The sequence below is a fragment of the Anoplolepis gracilipes genome, chromosome 15, assembly GCF_047496725.1.
Source record: "Anoplolepis gracilipes chromosome 15, ASM4749672v1, whole genome shotgun sequence".
NCBI lineage: Eukaryota > Metazoa > Arthropoda > Insecta > Hymenoptera > Formicidae > Anoplolepis > Anoplolepis gracilipes.
The window spans coordinates 7122522-7135646 of record NC_132984.1 but is presented as its reverse complement, the minus strand read 5'-3'; the positions used below and the strand labels follow the sequence as shown (position 1 = coordinate 7135646).

At 29.3% G+C, this 13125-nt stretch overlaps 1 protein-coding gene across 3 annotated transcripts; it reads right to left on the bottom strand.

The window, feature by feature from the left end:
- Positions 1-2623: 2623 nt before the first annotated feature.
- On the bottom strand, positions 2624-11988 carry LOC140673810 (1-acyl-sn-glycerol-3-phosphate acyltransferase gamma-like). Of its 3 annotated transcripts, XM_072906997.1 has the most exons (9): positions 11844-11988; positions 11304-11587; positions 10104-10165; positions 9619-9860; positions 9362-9534; positions 9133-9294; positions 8642-8980; positions 6583-6802; positions 2624-3769 (listed from the first exon to the last, which is right to left on the bottom strand). In XM_072906997.1, exons 4-9 carry the CDS (start codon positions 9797-9799, stop codon positions 3681-3683), a joined length of 1164 nt encoding a protein of 387 aa, XP_072763098.1. In that variant the 5' UTR covers positions 9800-9860; positions 10104-10165; positions 11304-11587; positions 11844-11988; the 3' UTR covers positions 2624-3680. The 3 variants fall into 3 exon arrangements, with proteins under 3 accessions (XP_072763098.1, XP_072763097.1, XP_072763099.1); XM_072906996.1 differs by lacking the exon at positions 10104-10165 and having other exon boundaries at positions 9619-9864; XM_072906998.1 differs by lacking the exons at positions 2624-3769; positions 10104-10165 and adding an exon at positions 6301-6497 and having other exon boundaries at positions 9619-9864.
- Positions 11989-13125: the final 1137 nt, after the last annotated feature.

Below are 13125 nucleotides of genomic sequence, written 5' to 3'. Positions count from 1 at the left end.
AAAAATGTCAATGACAATCATATGACAAATTTTATGACTTGATGTGCTTCCATTGTGCCTCGCAGGCTGGGCCTCTGTTCGACTAATGTTTTTGATGTTCTGGACCATCAATTCTTCTATGATTGTCCTCAGACATTACCGTGATTTAAAATCTCGAAAAAAATAACCATAAAAATATTTTTCTTTATTACTATATTTACCTCTTCGAAAGAGGCAACTTTGTACTAAACAATTTTTCTACTTCATGTTTAAAAGAAAAACAAGAATACTTAAATATATTATTTTGTAGATATTTCATTTTATATAATGAAAACACATCACTTATAATGTCGTTATCATTGCATAAGCATAAGCATAAAGACTCGCAGAAAGAACAGTATTATTAAAGTTAATATTAAATCAATTAATAATAAATTGATATACGTATCAAATAATTCAAATCGATTAACAAACAACATTTTTTGAGTCATACAAAATATAAGATATATAATATCTGATAAATACATATCATACAATTCAAAATTGGAAGAAAATATAGTGTGCGTTCAAAACTCAATTATTGCTGATGGCGCATCAGAAGACTGAACTTTTTATTTAACAATAATCACCGCTATATTTGAAAAAATGCTAATGCAGAAAAAGGTATAAAACAATTATATAACATTATATAACAATACCGAGCGCATACGTTCGCACGCACGCGCGAACACATATACACACAACATTACTTCCTTTCATAATTTTTTCCTTCACTTTGTAACATTGACTTGTGACTAAATCCCTATATCTCGAGCAACTACATATTTTTATTTGAATAAGCCTTAATTTCTTGAATATATGTAGTTTATATACACAAAATAATAAATAATCATTCATAAAAAAGTCTAATAAAATCTTATTTTATCTTTATAAAAGTCAAGATTTTAATGGATTTTTGAGACCTTTTTCTCGTTAAAGTACTATTAAATGGTAAAACAAAAATAACTTTCATAAAAAAATCTCAATTTAAACTTATTTCATCGTAGAAAAAGGCAAAATTTTATTTTTTATTATTTAGAATGATTTATGTAAGTGATTTAATACTGTCATAGGTACGTCATAACAAATAAGAGTACTCTGTCATTCCTAAAATAATATATGGCTTGGAATTAAAAACCAAAAAGTTGCTTGCTCATGTGCGTGCGCGCGCGCATGCACATACACACATAAAAAATATCCTCACTTCTTCTTATCTTTTGAACTTTTAAAGGAGATGGATCATAACATATATATATATATATATATATATATATATATATATATATATAAAATTAAGATTTTGGCAATGACTCAAACTGAACTCTATTGTAAAATATAGTTATTTACAAAAACTATCTGTATTAAGGCTCCCGAGCACTCGCCGTGAAACTTCGATGTCGACAGTGGCGACATATAGTTCTGTCTCTTTCTCTCTTTTGGGAAATATGTCAGAAGCGAGAAATGACAGCCCAATTTATGTTGCGACCTACGTCGTAATTATTTGCTTTTTGCTAGTGTTGTGATGTGCAACGTATTTATGAAACTTGTGAAAATGTACGGCTGCTAAGCTGTGTAAAGAATAAACTGTGTAAAGTAATATTTTCCTCTCCTTTCGACAGCTGTTAAATCGCGTGTTTTTCCACATTTCAAGGGTTCATTTCGGACTCAATTTAGTTATTTATCAATTGTCAGGAGAAAGGATTACCAGCCGTACATTTTTACAGGTGTACTGAAGAGATTGGTAATATTATTTCGTTGAAATATGTTTTTATTTACATATCAGTCGCAACATAAATCAGGGTATCATTTCTTGCTATTTCTCGCTTATGAAGTGACGATTTCAATATGGCCGCGATGACTACTCGGGAGCCTTAAAGAACGAAGAGGTATGCATAATTTGTTTACAATAATGTGTAAATTTTGATATAATAAAAGTTGTAGAAGGTACTATTTGAAGTGAACATAATGATATATGATTTCAATGTAATTATTTTACATATTATATAAGTTTTATCGCCTTGAAAATTAAATTATTACATCGAATCATCGTTGTATTCCCTTCAAACAAGCTAATTATTATAACAAAAAATATGCATATTTATTCATTTCCCAATATAGATAGTTTTATAAATATCTATTATATTCACACTGGCGTTTTGTTCGAGATGGTTAATTTAATATGCAAAAACAAAAAAAGATAAATGCGTAAATGATACATGATATATGAGCGCAACTTCTGGATCTCTCGAACTTAAGGACATGTATTGTTATTTCGAGGAAAGAAATAGTAGCCGTGCAAGTGTTATTGTCTTTCATTTACTGGTTAGTCTGTTAAGTGAACGGTCAGTGTAAAAAATTGAAAACCGTTTTAAGTTTGAGATGCACAAAGTTATCAGATTTTTACAAACAGAAGATGTGAATTGGAGTGAAAGTCATCGATAAGTAAATGAATATTTATGAGCACAATTTCCAAGAACACACCACAATATGGCAATAAATTGGTTAAATATTAACAATGTTTTGGCGAATATTTTCCAATACAAAGCTAATATTAATTATTAACAAAATGTAATTACATCTACTATCTATACTATCTATATCTGTATTCAAATTTTGAGAAAATATAAAGCCTGCAAAATGTAACAAATAAAATGATAACAAATATTACTATCAGTTTAAATTCTCACTATACAGAGAATTCAGATATATTAAACCGATTTTTGAAAAATCGGACAGCTAAATGTGCGAATGAATGAAAAAGTCTGTTTATTGTCTATTTAAAATATAAAATAACAGTCTAATTAATATTAACTATAATATTTAACTATAAAATTCAGTTGTATTTATATTATATTAATATGTATTATTACATATTAATATTATGATTAGTAAAAAAATTTTGATTAAAGATGTGTATTTCTTCAATTTTAAAATTTGTTTAAAAAGGGGGAGCATTTTACAATATTGAGCCAATATGAGAGTTTATATGTAAAAATATGTTCCAATGTAAAAAAATTTAGTATATATTGAGTATATATTGTTAGCCAATATTGCTGCAATAAGGTTTTTTATTACTAGGGATGCTTTAAGGTAAAAAAATGTGCGTGTAGTAACAAATTAAAAAATGTGCTATACATGTTATGGTTGATCTCCCTTATAATTAGTTTAAAAAATAAAAGAGAATCCAATAGAATATCTTGTATATATACAGGGTGATACTAACTCGCGTGGATCGGCCGATTTTTAAAAATTAATTTCGTTAATAATTGCGAAAATCGATAAAGGAGTGTTTTTCAAAACTTTTCTACTCGATTTATTAACTCGTTCTATTTGCACACGAGAGTTGTGCGTTATTATCATATATAAGCATATGATATGCACACCTGTATAGTATGCACGCCTGTATACATTGGTTGTGCGTACACATACATGTGTGTATGTACTTAATGTATATGTAAATCTGTGTGTATATGTGTTACATATTAAATCCATACAAAAAGTTTGCCGCTGAATAAATCACATGGAAGTATAAATCAAATGTATACATATCTGACTTCTTTTATAATTTCTTTCTCTTCCCTTTAAACAACCTGGAAATCTTCCTGATTCCTGCTTTGACACTTCTTTTCAGGAGTTGTCCTTTATTAGCAATTGCTCCAAAATTATTTATCCTTTTTTGCATCTGCCGCGCCATATGACGAACCCTTACTTATTTCTGACATTCCGAGCGTTTTGTACATTAGCAGATAAACTGTAATTCAATTTGTTTTCGTTAACAAATTATCAAAATATTTAAAAACATGGCACATAAAAAATAAAGAAACAAGACAAACTGTAAAGTTTCCTAAGCAAATAAATCAAATAATTGCAGTTATTATTAAAAATTTAAATTTAATTGATATTTGTTACATGGAAAAAATTTATAAGTTAAATTCAATTTTTTTAATATGATTACTTCTTTCAGATTAATATCATAAACAATAAATGTAACAAAAGACAATAATACATGAGTAAATATAATAATAATAATAAAGTAAATCAAAATTTCTACGAAGAATCATTGTTGAAGAATGTATGTTCATTTTGCTACAATCAAAAAGAAAGTATCAATATTTCTATTTTTCAATTCATTTTTAAACGGAGGAGAGACAATTAAAAAAGGTTTAGGGAATTACTGAGAAAAGCGTGAAAACAAGAAGAAATATTAGGCGAATGGAGGGAAAGTATAATTGTCCCTGTGTATAAAAGAGGAGAGATGGAGAAAGTAGAAAATTACAGAGGTATATCTTTTCTCTGCACAGCATACAAAATTTATGCAGAAATTTTTAAGAAAAAGTTAGAAAAGGAAGTGGAAGAAAAAGGTTTATTACCGGAGAGTCAAGTTGGTTTAGGAAAGGCAGATCCACAATGGACAATATATATATTTTGAACCATATCGTGTAAAGGGAAAAAGAAAAAAATAAAGATGAAGAAAAGTTTTTGTGGATTTGAAAGCAGCTTTTGATAATGTCGATAGGAAGACGCTATGGGATATATTGGAGCAGAAAGAAGTTAACAGAAATCTAATCAGGAGAATAAAGAATATATATGAAGAGACAAGAGCTTCTGTAAGAACGAAGGAGAGGGTTTCAAGAAGTTTCTTGATAAAGAAAGGGCTTAGATAGGGATGTGTTCTGAATCCGACTCTGTTCAACTTGTATATCGCGGATCTAAATAGATTATGCGCTAGGAAGTAGAGGAATAGGAGGTATAGCAGTTAATAATGAGAGTCTAATGGGTAGGTATAGCAGTTAATAATGAGAGTTAATAATGGTCGTTAGCATATGCAGATGACATTGTTCTGTTGGTGAAAAACAGAGAGGCATTTAGTGGATATGATGGGTACTTTGAAAAGATTTCTGAAGGAAAGAAAAATGAAATTATGGACAGAAAAGTCAAAGGTATTAATATTTAATAGTTCCGGGAAAATTAATAAAGAAAAATGAAATTGAGATACAGGTAAGATTGAAAAGGTAAAAAGTTTTAAATATTTAGAATTTACGTTTAATAGGAAAGGGAATTACACAGAACATGTCAAAGAATTGAGTAGGAAAGGGAAATTAGCTGCAGGAAAGGTTTGAAGTTTAGGGGAAAGAATATGTAAAAATTATTTTAAAAGATGGATGTTACATAGATATTTGGTACAAAGGTGTGATAACGTATAGGGTAGAAATATGGGGATGGAAAGAGAAAAAAGAATTAGAAAAGGTGATGATGGACTATATTAAATGGGTTTTTAGGATTGATTTTTGTACGCCGAGATATATTATATATAGAGAATTAGGTTTAGAGAAACTCGCTATAAGATGGGGAACTAGAGCATGGAGATATAAGGAAAGAATTAGGACAAAAGAGGAGGAAAAATTAGTGAAGAAATGTTGGAAAGAGAAAGAAGGTATGATTAAAAAAGAAGAGTTATATAGTAGAGAAAAAGAATATTTCTTTAATAACTTAGGTTGGGGATTAGAAGCCATAGAAGGTATGAAGAATAATAAGATTAAAATAGAGAAATTAATAAAAGAAAGAGAAAGGGATATACATAGGCAAATAGAAGGTGCTAAAATTAGGGAGGCAAGATACAATAGTAGATATAAAGAGTTGGACAGAAATATAGAAGGGCCTAATTATTTGAGAAGTGAAATTATTGATAGGGAAGAATATGCAGATAATATAAGGGGTCTAGTAAGATTTAGGTGTGGGAATATGGAAGAATTTAATAAATATTGGAAAGAGGATAAAAGTAAAGTATGTAGATGGTGTAGAATAGGAAAAGATAACTTGGAACATGTTGTGAAGAAATGTGTAGAGTTAAAAGGATGGTGTGAGGAGTTAGGCTGTAGCAACGAAGAATAAAGAACATTTTGAATGATGAATTAGATGTATCAAAAAGAATATTAAATAGATTTTAGAAAGAGAGGGAGAGGAAGGAAAGAGAATGTAGCGAGAATAATATTAAATTGAGCGAAAATGGTTGTGAAAAGACAGATGTATAGAGGAGTTGAAGTGAATTATATTGAATGGAATTAAATAGGTGTGATACTAGCGGCTTTGAGTAAAGTAATGTAAAGTTAGTTAGTTATTTATTGTTGTATTTATTAATTTCATTGTAATGTAATAATAATAATAATGATATTAATTTTAATTTTAAGTTTAATTTTGGTTGTAAGTTAGGTTGATTTGATTTAATGGATTAATTAATTAATTAATTGATTGATTGATATAATTTGATTAGCTAATGGATTAATTGATATAATTTGTTTGGATTAAGTTAGTGCAGAATTAATATAATGTAGCCTCCCTAGGATAAACTTATTTGTTCATGTTATAAACTACTTTTTATAACAGGAAGGTGGATTAAGTTAGACAAAGATGTTAAGGTATGGATGGAAGTGCGTGTGTAGATTCCCTCATTGTAAACCAAGCCCCTTCTTGGCAATTTGCTGAATAAAAAATTTGATATAATATAATAATAATAAGATAATAAAAAGATAATAATACAAAAGTCAGTATGAGGATATTACTTACATAAAAAGATAATTGCAATTCCAATGGAAAAGTACAGAATCGACCCGGATAGGAGAAGCCTTAGAAGGTAATACAGCATTGGTACAAGGACAACTATCACCCAGCATATAGTGTTAATGAGGGAATAATATCTTCTTTTCAGTTTAAACGAATCTGTCCTAGGCACACCGCTCGTGGCAAAAAAATCGCCAGTCTTGTAAAAACTCTCCGTCATACGATCCTATCAAATAGAGTTTATCTAACATTATTGTATTATATTAAATATTAAATAAATTAATGTAAACTCATTTAATAAAAATCGATCTTTGTGCACTCAATATCATGAGAATTTAATGAAATCTCTTTATTTGTAATGTGTTTTTCCTGTATATAAAAATAACTTCAAACTGATATACTCAATTTAAATGGGTCATTGGCAATGATAATAAGCAGGTATCTTTTTGTCAAACATAATTATTCAAAACTTTCTCTATTCCATTAAACTCTATTCATCTATTCAAGAAACATCAACATATATATATATATATATATATATATATATATATATATATATATCAATAGAGATGTATATATATTTTTATTGATAAAGTATATCAACATAGATATATATTCAATAAATATAAACAATCCAATGTGAGACTGATGCAACAAATTTTTTTAAAAATATATACAGGCTATCTAGTAATTCGTAAAAAACTGTTTGTGTCCAGATAGAGCAGATTAAACTGAACAAAAAAAGTTTTATATCATTATGCGATAAATCTAATTATTATTAATTAGAATTTCTTTGATATCTCCTATCAGGTCTATATCATCTGAACACATTGTATATATTGTATATATACAGTGTTTCATTTTAATTGCCTCAGGCAAATATCTCGAAAAATATGGAAAATACGAAAAAATATTTCAAACAAAAGTTGTATGATTTCGAGGGAGACATAAAACGGTACCACTGATTTGACCTTGAATAATTATTTGAAGATCACATAAAGGTCACCTTTAATTTCTTAAATGGAACTCTCCATTTTTCATTGCATTTTCTTATAGCTTACCTCGAGAGCTTTCCAAAACACTATAATAAAATGTTTTTTCATTAAATACTTTTTGAGTTATAAGGCTTCACAGTTGTAATATTTTGACATAAAATACAAAATATCTCCTAAAATATTCATTTTTCGATTATCTTACCCTAATATTTTTATGCACAGAATAATGAGACAAATCAATTGGCGTAATTAAAACACATAATTATGTTAAAGTAAAAATGTGTAACTGCTAGTTGCAAATTCAGATTTTTTCTTAAAGATAACTATGTGTTTTAATTACGCCAATTGATTTGTCTCATTATTCTGTGCATAAAAGTATTAGGGTAAGATAATCAAAAAATGAATATTTTACGAGATATCTTGCATTTTATGTCAAAATATTGCAACTTTGAAACCTTATAAATCGGAAAGTACTTAATGAAACGTAACTTTATTATAGTGTTTCGGAAAGCTCTCGAGATAAGCTACAAGAATATGTAATAAAAAATAGATTTCATTTAAGAAATAAAAGATGACCATTATGTGATCTTCAAACAATTATTCAAGGTCAAATCAGTGGTATCCTCTTATGTTCCCCTCGAAGCCATACAGCTTTTGTCTGAAATATTTTTCCATATTTTCCATATTTTGCGAGATATTTGCCTGGGGCAATTAAAATGAAACACTGTATATATTATATATGTATATATATTTTTTAAAAAATTTGTTGCATCAGTCTCACGCGGGATTGTTTATATTTATTGAATATATATCTATGTTGATATACTTTATCAATAAAAAAAAAAATATATATATATATATATATATATATAATAATATATATATATAATAATATACACTTTTTCTGCTCAGTTTAATCTGCTCTATTTGTACACGAAAAGTTTTTTACGAATACTCTGTATATATATTTAAAAAAATTTTATCAATTTCATGCAGGATTATATACCTTTATTGAAATAATATAAATTTTTGTACTCAGTATAATAAAAAATGTACATGTAGCATATTACCTTTTGCTGATAAAGTTTGTGCAGCCATTCGGCAGCAGCCTCTTCTTCCTCTGGGACTTCTTCAATGGGGATTCTTTTGGCATACATATGTCCCTCTATTGGTTTTCCTAAAAGAAGGTTCTTCATGGTTGGTTTTATTGAATCAGATGGTTTGAAAGCTATTTGAATATCATAAATGGCCGCTGCTTTGCCTCTCATGTGCGGAATGCTGGCAGTAAAGCCTTTTGTGCGTGGTGTTAAGTGATATTTTAATACTGGTAGACCTCTTTCAATAGCGAATTTTTGGCTGGCTTCCAATTTTTTTGATGTGAAGCGCGTACCCTCGGGATAGAGCAGAAGCTATAATCAATCCGTAGTTACTTTTACTTGTTTATTTATTTTTGGATGTAGCAATAAATTATTTATAATTTATATTGTTTATTTTTTAAACAAATATTTAAAGGACTCATCGAATACATTTGCACTTAGATAAAAGAAACAGAGAGACATACCCATATCGTGTCAGGATAATCGATCAACTCTTTTATTTGATTCTTAATCTTCTCCCTGTCTCTGTCCCAACTTCTGTCCAGGAAAATGCTCTCAGCAAATTTCCATGCCCATCCTAGCGTTGGAATATATTGTATCGATTTTTTAGCATATGCTTTGCAATTCTGAAGAATAAAAATTAAGAGATATTTTTTTTTAATAAATATATATAAATATTGTTTATATACTTACGCCTAACAATCTCACGCGGTCGCACAGTAACCAACCTATCAACCAATCGGCCTCGTAAGTATGATTCATTAAAAGGTAACCATGCTCATTGCCGAAATATTTGTCAAAATCCTTTTTATCTATATACAATATCAGATCCGATCCTGCCCACCATTCTGCCATAAATACTAATTCTAGTAAAAATAAAAATCAAAATGTTAATATCTTGGAAATAAAAATGAAAGATTAAAATAATTCAAGAGATAAAATAAACTTACGACAATAGAAGGAATAACAGAGATAATAATTAATCTTGCGGTACAGATACTTGGAAAAGGGTCTTAGTCCAAAATATAAAATGCATTGGAAGAAATTTATTATCAAGCCAGATGTAAAAAATGTAATAGCAAACATAAGGTGTACCACTGATGATTGCTTCATGGAGGAGAGCACTCCCATGGTGATAAGCAAATAATATTAAACTGTACACTTTATAGAAAACATAAATGTTCACTTTTTTCTACCTGCAACAAAAGCACATCAACCAATCTTTTAATTAATAAGATAAAATTACATTCACGCACACATACTTACAAAAAATCTTAATTTTTTCAATTTTTGTAAAAATTTAATTGTAGCAATTATCATTACACTCAAAACTATTATGGTGAAAGTTTTAAATAATTTCAAAACGATATCTTATGATAACAGATAACTATATGAGCAACTATTTACACAACTATTTACACAAGTAAATAAGAACTTGCCTGAGGATGAAAAAAATTATTGTAGTGTCGTTATGTACAATTTTCTGATGCCTGGATGCTGTTATACAAATTAGCGAATAAATTGTTCTAGTATTAATTGGTTCATCATTTAAATTCATTTGATAGAGGAAATAAATTAAAGTTTATATATATTATATAACATAATCATAAAAATATAGTACACAACAAAATTAAATTTTCTTGAGAAGATATAAAATGTAGAGACACAAGTTTTATAAGTAATAAAAACATTTGCTTATTTCTTAGATACAGACAAGCAGAATGCATTTTCTACTTTTTAATACACTCAAGAGTAAAAGAAACATTAAGTTATCATTCATGTCAATAATTTGGTTATAAATAAATAAATAATTTTTAATCAATTTTAAAATTTTAATCAAATTTTAAATTAAATATATATACTTTTATTTATTTAATTACTGAATAGTCAAAGACGAAAATGTAAATTACAAAACTGATTTATTAATAAAGTAACACTAAATAAAAAGAGTTTTTGCTTTATTATACCTAACTTTTATTTAGTCCGATTTCCTGTAAGTGATATTACTCATCAGTGCTTTCAATTTAGTTTTAAATTCATTAAAAATAATAATAGTAATAATAAATAAATAATAATAATAAATTTATTTATTTAATTTTAAGTGCTATTAATTATATAAGATTTTTTAAAATTTGCTTCTTTTTTCTTAAAGTTGAATAAATTGGAAGAATCAAGAATTAAACTTGTGTTGCAAGCTTTTGAAAAATTTAGAAATTGAATTACTACAATTATATACATGTACCAGAAACATAGAAAAAATATTATGTAACAGGTGTGTCAAATTAAGTAAAAACTTAAGTATTAATTCCTGAAAATATCAGCAACCATTATTACAATAACATTACATCATTTACAAGTCTCCTCCAATCTAGATATCATAATCATAACAATATCTGAAACTGACAAAAATCTATATAATACTATCAGGAATAAAATTGATAGTTAAAAAAACTAATAGCATGAAAGATTGCAGAAATTTGGAGATGTCTAATATTTGGGGCCATCATAAGTGATAAAAAATTAAATATATAATGAATTATAATAAACAAATATTTGTTTTTCTATGCTTTATTTTATCCCAATTTACTTAAATATATAGTCATAAATATTCATGACAATGTTGATTATAGCTCACCTAATTTAGCGTTCCCGGTGAAGAAAAACGTGTGAAGAAAAAATCGTGTGCGGGCCACGGAGAGGTTGAATGTAGAAAGGATCAAAGTGCGAAATTCCGAAGTTCACTAACAATGCGTCAACAATAATGTGCTTCAATGTGTGCGCCTTGGTGTGCGCGTAGGTGTTTTGTTGCCGTTTTATGCTTCACAAAACAGTGGAATTACGCTTCCATGCCGTGCGCGTGAACCCAAATGACAGATAACAATGTGATAAAACGAATGGCTGGCTGTTCACGCGCGTGATCTGGGTTAGAATATTACAAAATGGAAATATATATATATATATCAATAATTTTGCAGGAAAGTTAAGGGGAAATTAATTAACGCTTATGATCTATGTCTATTCTTTGTCATATCTTGAGTCAGTATAGCCACTTATATGCGCGAGACGTATTGCGATTTGGATCTTGGATAGAAATATATATATGTATATATTATATACGTATGTATGTAAGTACCGATATGTATGTGAGTACCGACATACATATCTATTTACTTACCCTACTACTACTCCCTTACCGAACCCTAATTGTAAAACATACTGAAACGATCTCTTTGGTCAGCTATGTGATTCTAACAGCACCTTTAAGGTACCTTTTCATATCGATGCTCATTTTCAACATCACGTGACCAAAAAATAAAAATACCAATTCATCATTTTTGTTCATGTGACATCTCTTGACACTAAGGCCGAGTCTACAATAGATGTAGTAAGCCTTAAACCGTAAGAAATTAACCAATTACAATTGACTTTAGAGAAAAATAATGAAATATGATTGGTTCATTTCTTACGACTTAATGCTTACTACAGCTATTGTAGACCCGGCCTAAAGAGACGTTTACAATAGGTATTGTAAGTCGTAAACCGCAAGAAATTAACCAATCACAGTTGACCTTAGAGAAGAATATCGAATATCATTGGTTAATTTCTTACGCCTTATGACTTACACTTATAGGTCATCTACAATGGCCGTAAAACGTAAGGTCGCAAGCAAATTGACCAATGACAGTCAAGCATTTTCGAAAATTCGGGAGTAACGAAATGGGCAAATCCCATTTCATACTCCTTACTTCTTACTTCTTACTCTGTACCGCTTACTGCCATTATAGACCGGCCTTAAAGCCTCGTCTACAATAGCCGTAGAACGTAAGGTCGCATGCAAATTGAGCGAATTGAGAGTAAGAAGTAAAAAGTAAGGAGTATGAAATGGGATTTGCCCATTTCATTACTCCCGGCTTTTAATTCGTCAGTTGTTACTTCTTACTCCTTACTCTGTATCGCTTACTGCCATTGTAGACTGGCCTTTAGGCTGACGTCCCATAGAGCGGAAATCTGTAGCAGAACGGAACGCGCGGAACCAGCGCGACCAATCACAACCATTCCATTCTTTTCATGCTGTTCCGTGATTGGTCGCGCTGGTTCCGCGCGTTCTGTTCCGCTACAAATTTCCACGCTATGGGACGTCGGCCTTACGACTGACGACTCTATTGCAGACAAGGCCTAAGGTCGGTTCTACAATAGCTGTCGTAAAGCCCTTTGCACAATGCCAGGCAATAAGAAATAAGAACAAGGAATAACGTAGGAAAGAAAGAGAGAGAAGTACATAGCGGAAAGCTATAAAGGCTGTGGTACATAAAAAAATTTAAGCAGTAAGATGTAAAGACCTATAATCAAAGATGCGCTAATGGCGAACACAATTTTGATTGGTCATTTGAATCATGTGTTTTATTCGCCATTACGTGCCCATGCTGGACAAGTATATTAGATATTAGGTTAAGGAA